Genomic DNA, 17,730 nt, shown 5'->3' on the forward strand with positions numbered 1-17,730 from the left:
ATTTTATTTTTTAACTCAACAATTCTAACTCCACCCAGAATAAATATTTAATATCTTAAATCCCTCCTGCTAAAATGCTGCCACGTGGAAACTATGCTGGAAAGAGGCAAAGAGTCTTAAAAAATTGCAAGCTCACGACTGGAGGTAGATTTATCAGCCCTGTCCAAGGAGATTTTCTTTGATATGCTTCAGAGCATCTACGAGAAGAAAGAGGTCCCTGGTTCATTTTACAACATTTGGTCTCCTCCATCAAGTGCCACATGCCTGTGGTGCTGCCGGTTTGAAAGGGCGTTGGATAAGCCACGGATTATATTTGAGGTCAAAGCTGGGGCAATAAGGCTGGGTGAACTGCAGTGATGGGAAAACAAACAAAGGCTGTACAGTGGAGAGAGGCAAAAACATAGCAGCCATTACTTTAACTTTGCTGATCGGCACTGCAAAACATGTCAATAATACCCAGAGATCATTCATTTAATAACACTGATTCGTAAATACGAATAAGGAGAAGTGAAAGCAAGAAGCAAACGGATGAAATCTGATCTTCATTTCACCCCAGTGCATTGGTTAAAATAGACAGACGGGTTTCAGCTGCTGAGAGAATCAGTCTAAACTAATCATACACTGCTAACTGCACGTTCTGTTCTTTTCAAATCCCAACCAAAACACGGTTCAGCAACAAGTCACGTACACCGAGGCTTGCAGACACGAGGAGTGCATCATCTCACAAACCCCCGTGCGTTGTCAGCCTCCTGCCTCAGCAATGGGGGAGGGGGAGTCTGCAGTACCGGTCTCAGAACCCACAAAACCACCAGTAGAATAGACAAACCACAATGGCATAGCTGGTGGAGCTGCTGCATAACAGCGCTTACAATGTCGGAGACCCAGGGTTGATCCCGACTATGGGCGCTGTCTGTACGGAGTTTGTACGTTCTCCCCGTGACCGTTTGGGTTTTCTCAGAGTTCTTCGGTTTCCTCCCAGACTCCGAAAAGGTAAAGGTTTGTAGGTCAATTGGCTTGGTACATGTACACATTGGTGTGTGTGTGTGTGTGTGTACGTGTGTGTGATAGTGTTAATGTGCGGGGATCGCTGGTCGGCGCGGACCCGGTGGGCCAAAGGACCCGTTTCCGTGCTGTGTCTAAAACTAAACTAAACTAAAGACCTGGGTTCGATCTTGATCTCGAATGCTATCTGCGTGGAGTTTGCAAATCCTCCCACATGCAATCCGGAGCATGGATTTCCTCCGGGTGCTCCAGTTTCCTCCGTCATCCCGAAGATATTTAGGTTTGCAAGCCAATTATCCACTGTATCCACTGTACAATTGGCCTTCGTGTGCAGGGAGCTAGTGATGCAACACAGAACTAGCACAGACGGGTGATCGATGGTAGGCGTGGACGTGGAGGGTCAAAGGACCAGTTTCCATTCTGGGTCTCTAAACCAATCCTCAACTCCAAGGGATGATTGTAAAACGCTAAAATACAACATACAACTAAAATTCACCAGACAGGTATGGTCCCTGTTGTGGAGATGTGGCACCTAAATCTACCTGATCTCCTGGTTGCTCAACACTTTAACTCTCCCTCCCATTCCCACACTGACCTTTCTGCCCTGGGACTCCTCCACATTCAGAGGGAGGCCCAGCGAAAATTGGAGGAACAGCACCTCATATTTCACTTGGGTAGCTTACACCCAAGCAACAGTACGAACATTGACTTCTCTAACTTCAAGTAGCCCTTGCTTTCCCTCTCTCTCCATCCGCTCCCCTTTCCCAGTTCTCCCACCAGTCTTACTGTCTCCGACTACATTCTATCTCTGTCCCGCCCATTCCCCTGACATCAGTCTGAAGAAGGGTCTCGACCCAAAACATCACCCATTCCTTCTCTCCAGAGATGCTGCCTGTCCCACTGAGTTACTCCAGCATTCTGTATCTATCTTCAGCCACTTCTAATAGTCATTGGCAGTTTAGTCTAACCACTGCACGAGCATGAGTGCTGGCAAGATGCCCAATACCTTGCTCCAGTGCAAGGTTCAGGACAAAACGTGTTCCATGGACCTTAACTTTGGATTCAGTGAAATGTAATCTTTTGTTTGTATTCTCACAGTCGATGCCATCGTTACAATCAATACCTGAACATAGAGCTATACTGCATGGATCCAGGCCCTTTGGCCACTGGGTCCATGCTGACTGTCACAAAACCCAGCTACTGTAATCCATTTTTGTTCTCCCCACACTCCTATCGACAACCCCTATATTTCACCACTCGCCTACATACTAGAGGGCAATTTACAGTGGCCTCTCAAACTGTCTGAAGAAACATCCCAAACCGAAATGTAGCCTTTCCATGATGCTGCGTGGCCCAATAGGATTGGATCCGATTCAATTTATTGTCATTGTCTAGAGACAATGAAATGCTATTTTCCTTGCAGTCATACAGATAAGAAAAAGCACAAAACACAGAAGTCCACGACACAACATCCCCACAGCGGCACTACAGTTCCCCTCTGTGAGTGAAGGAACCAACCTCCTCGCTGATCTTCCTAGATGTTCACCCGTGGTCGGGGCCTCCCGAGCGTCCCATAGTCGCCGCCACGGGTGGCCCGATGTTCAGGCCCTCTCGCCGGGAATGATAGAACCCCGACGTCGAACGGGAGAACATCCTCAGCGGCCCGGACCTCTAAATCGGCCACCCTCCCACCGGAGTCCGCGGCTCCAGGAGTCCACAGGCCGAGCTGGACGGAGATTCACGCTGGCGACCCCCGACAAAGGATCGCAGGACTCCGCGATGTTGGTCAGCGCCGCCCGCATTGGGAGCTCCACGAACCACAGCTCCGCGATGTCGATGCAGCAGGCCCAACACTCCGGAGCTCCAAACGGCGATCCCAGGTGAGGCATCGCCAAGCTCCGCGATGTTTCCAATGCTGCGCCGCCGCTGCTGGAGCTCTGGTCGATCCCGGCAGGAAAGGTCGCGCCAATCCAGTAGGTAGGCCGCGGGGGGGGCGAGGACGCGACTCGAATAATAGTCACATCCTCTCCAGGAAGCGACTGAAGGACGGTTTCCCCCTTACCGTACCCTCGTCCCCCCCACATAAAACAACAACAACAAAAAACAAACTTTAAACATAACAAAAAACAAAAAAGATACCAGACTGAAGGCGAAGGCAGCCATGAACAGCGCCACCGGATGTCCACCTGATGAGTTATTCCAGCACTTTGTGTCCTCATCAATCTATCAACCTGTAGGTATTTGTGATATGGGAGTGATATAAAAATTCATTCCTATAGTTATTATCGGGGACTGTACCTTTAAGAATCATGTATGGGCAAGTCTATCTTGGGATGACATTGTGCCGACTATGGTTTTGTACTTTGTACTCTGTGTGATGAGATGAAGTTGTGGTCGATACATCCTTGTTTACTCCATTGTATAAAAGACTGAGTTTGGGCACTGCTTCGACAGAGAGACTCACTCAGACGCCTGTACTCTGTGCGATCCTCTCTCATGTATTAAACATTCAGTTGGGTCTAAATTTCTGTGACTGTCGTTTGTTGGGAAAAATATTTCTAACAGGGAGGAAAGAGGATCACACAGGGAAACCCCCATTTAGTCAGAGGGGAAATGTGCAAACTCCACACAGACAGCACCGGGAGTTCAGAATGAACAAGAGTCACTGAAGCTGCATGTTACTGCAAGATCCCAAATGCTGCTGCCAGTCGGAATCTCATTGGGTCTGACCCACCCCATTCACATCACACGGGACTGTAGGTCGCTGGGGCATGATGTTAAGAACTTCCGGAAGAGGATTGAAAGTTTGTAAATCGTGAAGCTAGAGGATGGGAAAAAAGGGCAACAGGATTGATAAATCAAGGTCATATGTTTCTGATGGAACCCCTCTTGCTTGACAAGTAGAATGAATAATGAACTGGGCAGTTTGGGTTTTAGTGCAAAAATAAATGAAATGACATGATTATACATTAACAAGGAGGTGTAAGAGACTGTGAATGGTTTCTCCTGTTGAACTTTATTCTCATCTCTTGGTGCCACAAGCTCAATCAACCTTGCCCATGTGTCAACCTAAGGAATTTGCTGCTCAACCACTGGGCCAGATCTAAACCTCCCCTCCACTCACCACTAACCTCCTCTCTTCCTCCCACACTACTCAAATTGAAAGAAGGTCATGGCTAATGAAGGTAGGAACGGGGTACTGATTGTGGATGATCAGCCATGATCACATTGAATGGCGGTGATGGCTCGAAGTGCCAAATGGCCTACTCCTGCATCTATTTTCTATAATTGAGATATCAAAGAACCACCACAGATCCCCATCATTTCCTAATCAAGCTCTTGGGGCAGCACGGTGGTAGAGTTGCTGCCTTGCAGCGCGAGAGACCTGGGTTCAATCCTGACTACAGATGCTGTCTCTACAAAGTTTGTATGTTCTGCCCATGACCTGCATGGATTTCCTTCGGGAGCTCCAGTTTCCTCCCACATTCCAAAGGCATACAGGTTAATAAGTAAGTAAGTAAGTTTTATTTATATAGGACGTTTTAAGTCAACTCGCATTGACACCAAAGTGCTTTACATAAAATAGATAATAAGTTTCCATACAAACCATAGAAAAAGGTTAAAATTGTTTACTGGTTTTGGTAAAAACTGTAAAATGTCCCTAACGTGTGGAATGGTATTAGTGTACGGGGATTGTTGGTCAGCATGAACTCGGCGGGTTGAAGGGCCTGTTTCCGCACTGTATCTCTAAACTAAACCAATACATTTCCAAACACAATGGTTTATTTACTCATGCAATCATTTTTATGCTCAATTGTCCACATAATTTGCCTGCCCGACACCAGACTCCCCGAAACAGAAACTATTCCAAGTTCTGTCATTGGAAGACATTTTCAGGCAGACAGAGGAAAAATAAGTCAAAGATGTTCTCGAGAACTTCTGAAATAAGTGCAATGTCCCCACCGACCCCAGGGCACCTCTGACTCATGACCACCCAAAGAGGAGCAGCAGTTAGAATCATCTTTGCAACCTCCAGATTACAGAACCAGACGATGGTGGAGGGAGTGCAGCAACTCAAACAGCCGCTAACAAGTAGAATGAAGAATAAACTGGGCAGATTGGGTTTTAGTGCGTAAAGAAATGATATGAAATAATTACACTTAAACAAGTAGATAGAGATTCAAAATGATTTATCCCCTTTAATGTTATTCTTTTCTCATCAGTGCCAAGCTCCTGGTACCTTTGACTGGCAATCGATTCCTCCCCCTCCCCTATACCGCTAGACACTACTGACTCAATAGACAATAGGTGCAGCAGTAGGCCATTCGGCCCTCTGAACCAGCACCACCATTCAATGTGATCATGGCTGATCATCCCCAATCAGTACCCCGTTCCTGCCTTCTCCCCATATACCCTGGCTCCGCTATCCTTAAGAGCCCTATCTGGCTCTCTTGAAAGTATCCAGAGAACCGGCCACCACCGCCCTCTAAGGCAGAGAATTCCACACACTCACAACTCTCTGTGTGAAAAAGTGTTTCCTTATCTCCGTTCTAAATGGCTTATCCCTTATTCTTAAACTGTGGCCCTTGGTTCTGGACTCCCCCAACATTGGGAACATGTTTCCTGTCTCTAGCGTGTCCAAACCTTTCAATAAGATCCCCTCTCATCCATTCTCTCAGCATACGACAGTCCCGCCATCCCGGGAATTAACCTCATGAACCTACGCTGCACTCCCTCAATAGCAAGAATGTTCTTCCTCAAACTCGGAGACCAAAACTGCACACAATATTCCAGGTGTGGTCTCACTAGAGCCCTGTACAACTGCAGAAGGTCCTCTTAACTCCTATACTCAACTCCTCTTGTTGTGAAGACCAACATGCCATTTGCTTTCTTCACTGCCTGCTGCACCTGTATGCTTACTTTCATCAACTGATGAACAAGGACCCCCAGATCCCGTTGTACTTCCCCTTTTAGATAATAATCTCCTTCCTGTTTTTGCTACCAAAGTGGATAACCTCACATTTATCCACATTAAACTGCATCTGCCATGCATCTGCCCACTCTCCCAACCTGTCCAAGTCACCCTGCACTCTCATAACATCCTCCTTACAATTCACACTGCCACCCAGCTTTGTGTCATCTGTAAATTTGGTAACGTTATGGAATCACTTCATCTAAATCATCAATATATATTGTAAATAGCTGCCGTCCCAGCACCGAGCCTTGTGGTACCCACTAGTCACTGCCTGCATTCTGAAAGGAACCCATTAATGCCTACTCTTTGTTTTCTGTCTGCCAATCAATTTGCTATCCATGTCAGCACTCTACCCCCAATACCATGTGCCCTAATTTTGCCCACTAATCTCCTATGTGGGACCTTATCAAATGCTTTCTTGGGTTGGCGGGGCAACCGACATCGCAGCGGCCTCTGCAGTCCGTCTGTCTTTTTTTATTTTATTGTCCTGTTGAGTGTATAGTTTGTGGTGGATTTTTGACTATGTTGTTTTTAGCTGGGTATATGTGGGGGGACTTTTAGATCTCTTCCCTGTATGGGGACCTGACCTTTTCCCTGTCGGGTCTCCGTTGCCGTTGAGGCCTAGCACCGTGGAGCAGCCTCCAACCAGAACGACAGCTCAAGTCACGGAGCCTGCGGAGCTGCGGACCTACCATCGTGGAGCTGGCCGGCTTAGGAGCGTGGAGAGCTGCGGTGGCGCGCTGCTGCGACCCGACTCCGGTGGATGGTGACACCGGGAGCTCGCGGGTCCCCAGTGGGAGAATGCTTTGCGGGGCACCGGCAACGGCGACTTCTCCCGCCAGAATTGCGGGGTTGAGAGTGACCTGCAGTGGGGCCTTACATCGCCCGGCGCGGCTTTAAATGGCCACGGACTTGCTAGAGCCCGCCAGGGGCTTTGACTTTGACTTCGGGAGAGGAATGGAGAGCAGGGGAGAGGCAATACTTTGCCTTCCATCACAGTGAGGAGGAGATTCACTGTGATGGATGTTTGTGTAAATTGTGTTGGTGTGTGTCTTGGTTCTTTTCTTGTATGACTGCAGAAACCAAATTTTGTTTGAACTTCATGTGAGGTTCAAATGACAAATAAACGGTATTGTATCCAAATCTGAGGAAGGACATTATTGCCATTGAGGGAGTGCAGAGACGGTTCACCAGACTGATTCCTGGGATGTCAGGACTGTCTTATGAAGAAAGACTGGATAGACTTGGTTTATACTCGCTAGAATTTAGGAGATTGAGGGGGGATCTTATAGAAACTTACAAAATTCTTAAGGGGTTTGGACAGGCTAGATGCAGGAAGATTGTTCCCGATGTTAGGGAAGTCCAGGACAAGGGGTCACAGCTTAAGGATAAAGGGGAAATCCTTTAAAACCGAGATGAGAAGAACTTTTTTCACACAGAGAGTGGTGAATCTCTGGAACTCTCTGCCACAGAGGGTAGTTGAGGCCAGTTCATTGGCTATATTTAAGAGGGAGTTAGATGTCTCCCTTGTGGCTAAGGGGATCAGGGGGTATGGAGAGAAGGCAGGTACAGGATACTGAGTTGGATGATCAGCCATGATCATATTGAATGGCGGTGCAGGCTCGAAGGGCCGAATGGCCTACTCCTGCACCTAATTTCTATGTTTCTATGTTTCTATTATTTCTGAAAGTCCAGGTGCATTACATCCACTGGCTCTCCCTTGACTATTTTCCTAGTTACATCCTCAAAAAATTCCAGAAGATTAGTCAAGCATGATTCCCCCTTCATAAATCCATGCTGACTCGGACCGATCCTGTTACTGCTATCTATATGTGCTGCTATTTTATAATTTATAATTGGTTCCAGCATCTTCCCCACCGCCGATGTCAGGCTAACTGGTCTATAATTCCCCGTTTTCTCTCTCCCGTCTTTCCTAAAAAGTGGGATAACATTAGCTACCCTCCAATCCACAGGAACTGATCCCGAATCTATAGAACATTAAAAATGATCATCAATGAGTCCACGATTTCTAGAGCCACTTCCTTAAGTACCCTGGGATGCAGACCATCAGGTCCTGGAGAATTATCAGCCTTCAGTCCTATCAGTCTACCCAACACCATTTCCTGCCTAATGTGGATTTCCTTCAGTTCCTCCGTCACCCCAGGTCCTCTGGCCACTGCTATATCAGGAAGATTGTTTGTATCTTCCTTAGTGAAGACGGATCCAAAATACCTGTTCAACTCATCTGCCATTTCCTTGTTCCCCATAATAAATTCACCTTTTTCAGTCTTCAAGGGTCCAACTTTTGTCTTAACAACTTTTCCTCTTCACATACCTAAAGAAGCTTTCACTATCCTCCTTATATTCACGGTTACCTTACCTCCGTACCTCATCTTTTCTCCCCGTATTGCCTTTTTAGTTAACTTCTGTTGCTCTTTAAACGTTACTCAATCCTCTTGCTTCCCGCTCATCTTTGCTATGTTGTACTTCTCTTTTATTTTTATTCTGTTCCTGACTTCCCTCATCAGCCACGGTCACCCCTTACTCCCCTTGGAATCTCTCTTCCTCTGGAAGAGGCTGGCCTCCTTAGCCAGAACTGGAGCTGTAAGAACTCATCCTTGATCTTGAAGGACTGCCTCAGAAGATTGCAAAAGGAAGATAAGGGCTTGCCCTTTCAAGGAAATGTTCACCGTTTTGTGATGCCATGAAGTGCCTTATAACGAACAAATTGCTTTCACATGGAATAATATAGTCAATTGGTGCACCATGACCAACACACAGCAATGAGAATAATAACGATATGATATTTCTGTGGATTTAGACATCTTTAATACTTGAGACAACCATAGTGGAATGTCATCAAGAAAGCAGCTTCTTCGGAAATCACAATTCAATTTCTTGAAACTCATTGTTAAACTCCTTTTCAGATTCTATAAATCCAAAATATCAGCTAATAGCTAGGCAAGTGACCCTCTGCAAACCGTTGTCTGTCATCCGTAGCTGAGGTAGTCAATAGATCCCTGTCTCCCAATTATAAGCATCTTATCCCCACTTACAGCTACTTGATTCCACACAAGCTGGGATTAAAAACACAATTGCTCCTCATGAACAAACACTGAGCTCTGACATTAGATAAAGCCTGGAATCCAACTCCAGGAAACCCAAGTGTAAAGACCATCCCAGTTATATGTCAACTTACACAAACCCTTCCACTGACTCAATTTACGCCTCATGCTGCCACGGCAAGGGCAGCAACATAATCAAGGATGAGTCGCACCCTCTTCTCCCCTCTCCCATCAGGCAAGAGGTACAGAAGTGTGAAAACGCACATCTCCAGATTCAGGGACAGTTTCTTCCCAGATGTTAGTCAACTAAACTTTCCTACCAGCAACTAGAGAGCGGTCCCGAGCTACTATCTACTTCTTTGGAGACTCTCAGATTATCTTTAATTGGACTTGCTCTAAATGTGATGCCCTTTATCATGTATCTGTACACCATGGATGGCTCTATTGTAATCATGTACCTTCTTTCCGCTGACTGGTTAGCAGGCAAAAGGTTTTCACTGGACCACGCTAGACGTGACAATAAACTCAACTAATTCAACGTGGTGGAAACGTGCAATAAAAAGGGGGTTTACCACCTTGATCGGATTAGTCTATAAATCCATAATTACTCAACAGGAATTCGAGGAACAAATATGCCGGAAGAATGAAGCGACTAATAGTGCTGTCATGGCAGGAAATGTTACCTTTCCCAATATAGACTGGGACGACGGTCGTGCCAAAGGCTTAGATGGGGTGGAATGTGTCAAAACTGTTGAGAAAGGTTTCCTCAGGCAATATGCAGGGACCATACAAGGGAGAGGGCAGAGGTTGACCTATTCTTCAGGAATTGGACAGGGCAGGTGAACGAAGTGTCAGTGGGTGAGAACTTTTGGACAAGCGGCCACTATTCTATTAGCTTTAAAATAGTAACGGATAAGGACAGGGCTGGTCAACTAGTTAATATTCCAAGGTACACAAAATTGCTGGAGAAACTCAGCGGGTGCAGCAGCATCTATGGAGCGAAGGAAATAGGCGACGTTTCGGGCCGAAACCCTTCTACAGACTGATGGGGGGTGGGGGGGAGAAGGAACGAAAAGGGGAGGTGGAGGAGCCCGAGGGCGGGCGGATGGGAGGAGTCAGCTCGAGGGTTAAGGAAGGGGAGGAGACAGCAGGGGCTAGCAAAACTGGGAGAATTCAATGTTAATGCCATCCGGACGCAAGGTCCCCAGGCGGAATATGAGGTGCTGTTCCTCCAATTTCCGCTGTTGCTCACTCTGGCAATGGAGGAGACCCAGGACAGAGAGGTCGGATTGGGAATGGGAGGGGGAGTTGAAGTGCTGAGCCACCGGGAGTTCAGGTAGGTTATTGCGGACTGAGCGGAGGTGTTCGGCGAAACGATCGCCCAACCTCCGCTTAGTCTCCCCGATGTAAATCAGCTGACACCTAGAGCAGCGGATGCAGTAGATGAGGTTGGAGGAGATGCAGGTGAACCTTTGTCGCACCTGGAACGACTGCTTGGGTCCTTGAATGGAGTCGAGGGGGGAGGTGAAGGGACAGGTGTTTCATTTCTTGCGGTTGCAACGGAAAGTGCCCGGGGAGGGGGTGGTATGGGAGGGAAGGGAAGAATTGACAAGGGAGTTGCGGAGGGAGCGGTCTTTGCGGAAGGCAGACATGGGGGGAGATGGGAAGATGTGGCGAGTGGTGGGGTCACGTTGGAGGTGACGGAAGTTAATATTCCAAACTGGGGCAAGTCCAACTTTGATGGTATTAGACAAGAAGTTGTTAAAGTTGATTGGAGTAGGCTTTTTGCAGGCAAAGGAAAGCCCGGAAAGTGGGATGCTTTTACAAGCATGACAGTAAGAGCTCAAGATATGCATGTTCCTGTCAGAGTGAAGGGCAAGGCAGGTAGTATTAAGGGAAAGCTGGGCTGATGAGAGAAAGTGAGGCTCTGGACAGGAAAAAGGAGACGAGTCAGGCAGAGGCAGTTGGGATCAAGTATATCATTATCGTATGGGGATGAGGAGTTTACTGAAAAAGGAAAACCAGGAGGGCAAAAATAGGACATGAGATAGCGCTGACATACGTTTAAGAAGAATCCAGACATTAAGGGAAAATGGGTAATTAGAGAAAGACTAGGGTGCCTATGAAACCACAGTGGTCATCTATGTTTAGAGCCACAGGAGATGGCCAAGGTCCTCAATGAATATTTGTCCTGGTTTCACCATGGAGCCAGACAGGAAAGCTAGTGACAATGTCTTGAAAGTTAGGAACAGTCCGTCTTACAGTCAGCAGCGGCCTCTGCAGCCTGTCCGCGTTTTTATTATTTTTTGTCTATGTTTATATGTAGTTTTTGTATTTTTGTTGGGGTGTGTGTGGGGGGGGGGGGGGGGGGGGGGGGGGGGTGTGTGTGGGGGGGGGGGGGGGGGGGGGGGGGGGGGGGGTGGGGGGGTGGGGGGGAGGGATGGGGGGAAACTTTTAAATCTCTCCCTGCACTGGAGACCCGACCTTTTCTTGTCGGGTCTCAGTTGTCGTTGGGGCTGCAATGAGGAGCGGTCTCCAAACAGAAGAAGCCGGGAACTCTGGTGCTACAACTCACCGTCGCCGTCGCGGGGCTGGCCGAGTCCAGAGCGGGTGGAGTGGTGGTGGAGCGCTGCTGCTGCTGATGCGGAGGCGGCAACTGCGGGTCTGCGGACGGCGGCACCGGGAGCCCGCGGGTCCCTGGAGGGAGACCGCTTTTCAGGGCTCCTGCAACGGCGACTTCTCCCGCCCGAGTTGCGGGGATGAAGAGTTCCTGGAGCGGGGCTGACATCACCGCCCCGCGCGGCTTGGAATGGCCGCGGGACTCTGCGAGCGCACGCCGGGGTCTCCAACATCAAGACCCGGTGTGCGACCTTGCACCACCCGGCGTGGCTTTAATGGCCGCGGGACAATCGCCATCGCCAGCCGGGGGCTTTGACTTTGACATCGGGGGGGGAAGAGTGCAGTGGAGAGATAAGTTTTTTTTGGCCTTCCATCACGGCAATGTGATGGATGTTTATGTAAAATGTAAATTATGTTGTGTCTGGGGTCTATTTGTGTGTAATGTATGGCTGCAGAAACGGCATTTCGTTTGGACCTCCAGGGGTCCAAATGACAATTAAATTGACTATTGACTATTGACTATTGAGCCAAGGTGCTAAATGTTCCAAAACACACAAAGGCAGATAAATCTCTAGGCCAAATCAGATATATCCAAGGACATTGCAGCAAGCTAGAGAAGAAATTCCAGAATACTGGCCAAGATATACGAATTGTTAGATAAGAGTGAGGTGCCAGAACACTGGATGGTAGTTAAGATGGACTGCAAAGAAAAACTTGGGAACTATAGACCAGCAAGCCTAACAGATGCACAAGATATGTACATTTGGAAAGATAGAGGTTGATATGGGATAGTCAGCATCATTTTGAGCATGAGAGATAGTGTCTCATGAACTCGATTACGTTTTTTTGACGAGTTAATTGAGAAGGTTGATGGAGACAGGGCCACAGACATAGTCTATGTGAACTTCTATATGAGCAACGTCTTTCACAAGGATCCGCATAGCAGGCTGCTCTGGAAGGTTAGACCGAATGGGATGAAGGGAGAGCTAGGTAAATGCATACAGAATTAGCCTCATGGAGGAAGCAGAGGGTGATGGTGGAAGGAGTTTTGCAGACTGGCGGCCTGTGTGTCTTGGAGATCGGTGCTGGGCCCATCGCTGTTTGTGATTTATACCAACAATATGGATGAGAATATACAAAGCATGATTAGTACATTTACACATGACACCAAAATAAGTGGCATTGTAGACAGTGTAGATGGTTATCAAGAATGACAGTGGGGTCTTTATCAGCTGGGCAAGTGCAATGAAGAATGGCAAATGGAGTTCAGTCAGAAAGGTATGAGGCGCTGTATTTTAGGAAATCAAATTAGGCCAGGATCTTCACTGAACAGTAGGACTCTGGAGACTCTTATAGAGCAGAGGGATCTTGCAGTGTAAATATGTAGTTCCCCGAAAGTGGCATCGCAGGTAGATAGGATTGGTGAAGGCAGTTTTAGGTACTTTAGCTTTTGGAAACTTGAGTCTAGAAGTTGGGATGTTATGCTACAGTTATACAAGATGTGCGTTAGGCTGCACTTGGGGAGTATTGTGCACAGTTTTGGTCACCCTGCTAATAGGAAAGATGCCTTTAAGCTGGCAAAGGTGCAGAGAACATTTACAAGGATGATGCCCGGGCTTGAGGGACTGAGTTAAAGGGAGAGGTTGGAGAGGCTTGGACTTTATTCATTGGAGTACAGGAGGCTGATCTTACAGAGATGTAACACATCATGAGGGCATTAGATAAGGTGAATACATATTTTCTCTCCTCTCTCCCCCCCCCCCCCCCCCCCCCCCCCCCAATCACAAGAGAAAAAAGGATATTAAAGGACTTGGACATAGAAACATAGAAAATAGGTGCAGGAGTAGGCCATTCGGCCCTTCGAGCCTGCACCGCCATTCAATATGATCATGGCTGATCATCCAACTCAGCATCCCGTACATGCCCTCGCTCCATCCCGTACATGCCCTCTCTCTCTCCCTTTAGCCACAAGGACCACATCTAACTCCCTCTTAAATATAGCCAAACGAACTGGCCTGAACTACCTTCTGAGGCAGAGGATTCCACAGATTCACCACTCCCTGTGTGTGAAAAAAAATGTTGTTCTCATCTCGGTCCTAAAAGACTTATCCTTAAACTGGGTGTGACCCCTTTTTCTGGACTTCCCCAACATCGGGAACAATCTTCCTGCATCTAGCTTGTCCAACGCCTTAAGAATTTTGTACGTTTCTATAAGATCCCCCCGCAATCGTCTAAATTCTAGCGAGTGCAAGCTGAGTCTATCCAGTCTTTCTTCATATGAAAGTCCTGACATCCCAGGAATCAGTCTGGTGATCCTTCTCTGTACTCCCTCTATGGCATGAATGTCTTTTCTCAGATTAGGAGACCAAAACTGTACGCAATACTCCAGATGTGGTCTCACCAAGACCCTGTACAACTGCAGTAGAACCTCCCTGCTCCTATACTCAAATCCTTTTGCTATGACATGTATTGTATTGGAATGATTTAGAGGGGTTTGGACCAAATGGGACTAGCTTAGATATGGTAGTTTGTAGGCAAGGATGAGTTGGGCCAAAGGGACCATTTCTATGCTGTACAATTCTATGACAATGTCCATACCTAGAAGGAGGTATACTTGCAGGCAATCAGAAATCACTGAGGTATGAAGTGCATGTGACCCTTGGTCCATTTGACCTCAATCAGTGTTAGTAATGTGGGATTGGCTTTTTTCCTTTATGTAGGCCCCAGATTTCAAGGCATATTGAACTTTAGCAATCAAATCAGAATAATTAATTGAATGGAAATAATTTGCCAGGCTTTCTGGAATAGGACTGGTTCTTGGAAAGAACCAAACAAAAAAAATGATAGGTCTGGAGGCATCTTTCCAGAAGGACACTTTCCTGCATCTGTTCTCAGCTCATTCCCTTCCTAAAGAATCCTAAACATAATTAGAAGAGTTTTCAAAATGTTAAAGCCTCATTCATGCCCCCGGATTGGGACATTTTGTTAGACCAGTCCATCCAGTTTTAGTTACAGTTCCATTCTCAGAAATGGAAATGAAGTCATTTCATTAAAGCTTATTTTGATCAATTATCTTCTCACGTTACAAAACATCAGTTTGAGAACAAGGCGGGTTTCCACTGAGCAAACAGGCCTGAACTGGAAAGCTCTTTGTAAAGCAGCGCAGACCATTTTGGAAACATGCTGTAATGCTAAGAATGGTCCCATTTTTCTGACCTGTTTGTACATCTTGCCCTTTTCTAAAGTGCTGACTTTGTCCCACTGCAGTGTACCCGTGTCATCCAGTCTTCGGAAAGGCCTGGAAAAATAAAGCAAGTCAGTATTCAGCCAGAAATTAAACACACTAAAGTTGTAACCCAGACAGACTAAACCTAAAATCATATCCCCTGTTGCCAAATATAGTTTCACAGTAAATATGTCGAAACTTATTCTCAGCATGGAAGTATCTTTCTTTAATTACTTTCATAAAAATGATTTATTAACATTTACAAAGGCAAATGTAATATTTTTAATTATTACATTTTCTATCAAAATGGTTAAAGTTATCCTTCACTTATTGCACCACATACTTGCATTTATCTGTAAAGAAACTTGGCTTGTCGGCTTGGACGATTACCAAATCAAAAAGGTCTCGCCAATCATCTCCCACCATGTATTTCATTCCTTTATCACTGCAAAAAGAGTGAATGTTAAAGAGCGTTGGATCAATAATGGAACCTACACTACACTAGATTGGTATGTTCTAGATAAAGAACATCCTTGACATGGAGTCAAAAGTCCAGCCTGCTTATGTTGTTTAGTAAGGTTCATCAGCTTGCAAACATTCCCTTCAACTCACTGATGATTTGGCTTGGACTTCTGGTTTCAAAAACATAGGAGAAATTCAGAAATGAAGCATTTCAAATACTTTCACTTATTCTAAAGGGCCCCGATTTTCTTTAGACTTTACCTGGAGGCACAGCGCAGAAACAGGCCATTCCGACCACAGAGTCCGGGGCGACCAGCAATCGCCCCCATACACTAGCACTATCCTACACACTAGAGACAATTTACAATTTTACCAAAGCCAATTAATCTACAAAACTGTACGTCTTTGGACTGGGTGATGAAGAGACTGGAGCTCCTGGAGAAAACCCACAAGGTCACAGGGGGAACGTTCAAAGTTGTACCATTCCGTCCATAGACAGGATTAAACCCGGTCTCTGGTACTTAAAGGCAGCAATGTTACCGCTGCACCATTGTGCTGCCCCTCTTCATCACTTAGTTTTAAAATCACAGCTGGTTGAACATTTTTTTTAATGATTTGTAAAATGCTTTGAAGAGAGAGCTAGATAGGGCTCATAAAAATAGCGGAGTCAGGGGATATGGGGAGAAGGCAGGAATGGGGTACTGATTGGGGATGATCAGTCATGATCACATTGAATGGCGATGCTGGCTCGAAGGGCCGAATGGCCTACTCCTGCACCTATTGTCTATTGTATGACATTAAGAAAGTAGCATTGGAAGTAAAAGAGAATCTGCTCAGTTCATAAACAAAGGATCGAACACTAACATTTCTACCTGGGAGAGGTGTAGATATTAAAGTCAATGTTGGAAGGGAATTCTTTTATTACACCTTACTTGAAAAAAGAAAATCAAGGCAATTGACATTAAACAGCATAAGTATGTTCAGATTTGCCAGAAGTATTGAAACGCCTTCAAGAGAAGGTTTGGTTCATTCGCCGTAACTCCAGTTACTTTACCTCGTATCTTTGCTAAATGTCCAAAAGGCTCAACTTCAAGGGATGTGTTTACAGAGAATGGATAAAATGCTTTTGCACAAAAGTTAATTAAACAGGATCAAATGCAAACAAAACAGTTTGCAACACAGTCTGTGCAACTAATTACACAATTTGGTAATGGCTGTGCATCATTTTCCATCTTTCAAACTGTTATGGCTGGGTCTAGATCAGATTTCATAGACAGTTACATTAAACAAACACGGAGTGTAATTATGATTATATTGAAAAAATGGTGCGATTGCAATGGAGAAATATTGATATTCTTTACTACAGAATTTTGAAATGCAGTGTGAAAAAAGGCCCTTCCGTCTACCGAATTCATGCTGTCCAGCAATCACTGCCATACACAAGCACTATCCTACACACTGGGGCCAATTTAGAATTTTACCGAAGCCAATTAACCTACAAATCTTAACATCTTTGGAGTGTGGGTGGAAACCGGAACACCCGGAAAAAACCTATGCAGTCTCAGGGAGAACGTACAAACTCCGTACAGACAGCACCTGTAATCAAGATCAAACCCGTTTGGGGAAAAAAGTAAGCCCTAGTTTTAGCAAAAGAAGAAACATCCTTTCTATATCCATCCAGACACCGTGATGAACAGGAAGGTCCGCGCTGTAAAAAGATGGCTAAAGCACAGGGTACGGTAAGTCCTTTAAAAGGGGGGGGGCGGGGGAAGAGGGGGGAGGGGGAAGGAGTGGAGACAACTTTTAAGAAGCCAGATATACTGTGAAGCTCGGCGGACATTAACATTACCGGTCGGTTATCCTTTGTTCTGTAAACGACTGCTTGTCTTTTTTCCCCCGAATGAGCCAATGGAATTTACCAGTCAGCACCGGCTACAACCTACGAGAACCTTTGACCTCCTGGCAACCCATTAGGACCTCCTGGTGACCCATCTACGGCACGAGAATTCTCGCTACTCTCCATGGCGGCTTCATTCTGGTCGCCGCTAATTTTGTCAACATGTTCACGCTGACCATAATGAGGCCGCAACTAATCCCCAGAATGAACGAACTCCTCACGACCATGTAGACGACCCCCCGGCAACCACCCGCGACCATGTGGCAACCGCATAGTCTCCTGCAGTCGCCTAAGTGGGACAGGCCCGTAACATTACAAAATACTCCAGAATAGAATAGAATAGAATAGTTTCTTTATTGTCATTGTAACATGGGCCATGTACAACGAAATTTAAAATGTCAGCCAGTCAGTGCAGCATTCAAACATTTCTAAAGCTAACGAAACATCCACGGTAAAATAATAAAGATAAGCAAATAAATAAATA

At 46.1% G+C, this 17,730-nt stretch overlaps 1 protein-coding gene across 1 annotated transcript in view; it reads right to left on the minus strand.

Moving 5' to 3' along the window:
• Window positions 1-17,730, minus strand: part of nt5dc2 (5'-nucleotidase domain containing 2) — a 75,788-nt gene that overhangs the window by 16,812 nt on the left and 41,246 nt on the right. Inside the window, exons 9-10 of the mRNA XM_055648288.1 lie at window positions 15,231-15,332; window positions 14,878-14,959 (exon numbers count right to left, since the gene is read on the minus strand). Of these exons, the coding sequence (XP_055504263.1) occupies window positions 14,878-14,959; window positions 15,231-15,332 (184 nt within the window). The remainder of the gene's footprint in view (window positions 1-14,877; window positions 14,960-15,230; window positions 15,333-17,730) is intronic.

This window comes from Leucoraja erinacea, chromosome 16, assembly GCF_028641065.1.
Source record: "Leucoraja erinacea ecotype New England chromosome 16, Leri_hhj_1, whole genome shotgun sequence".
NCBI lineage: Eukaryota > Metazoa > Chordata > Chondrichthyes > Rajiformes > Rajidae > Leucoraja > Leucoraja erinaceus.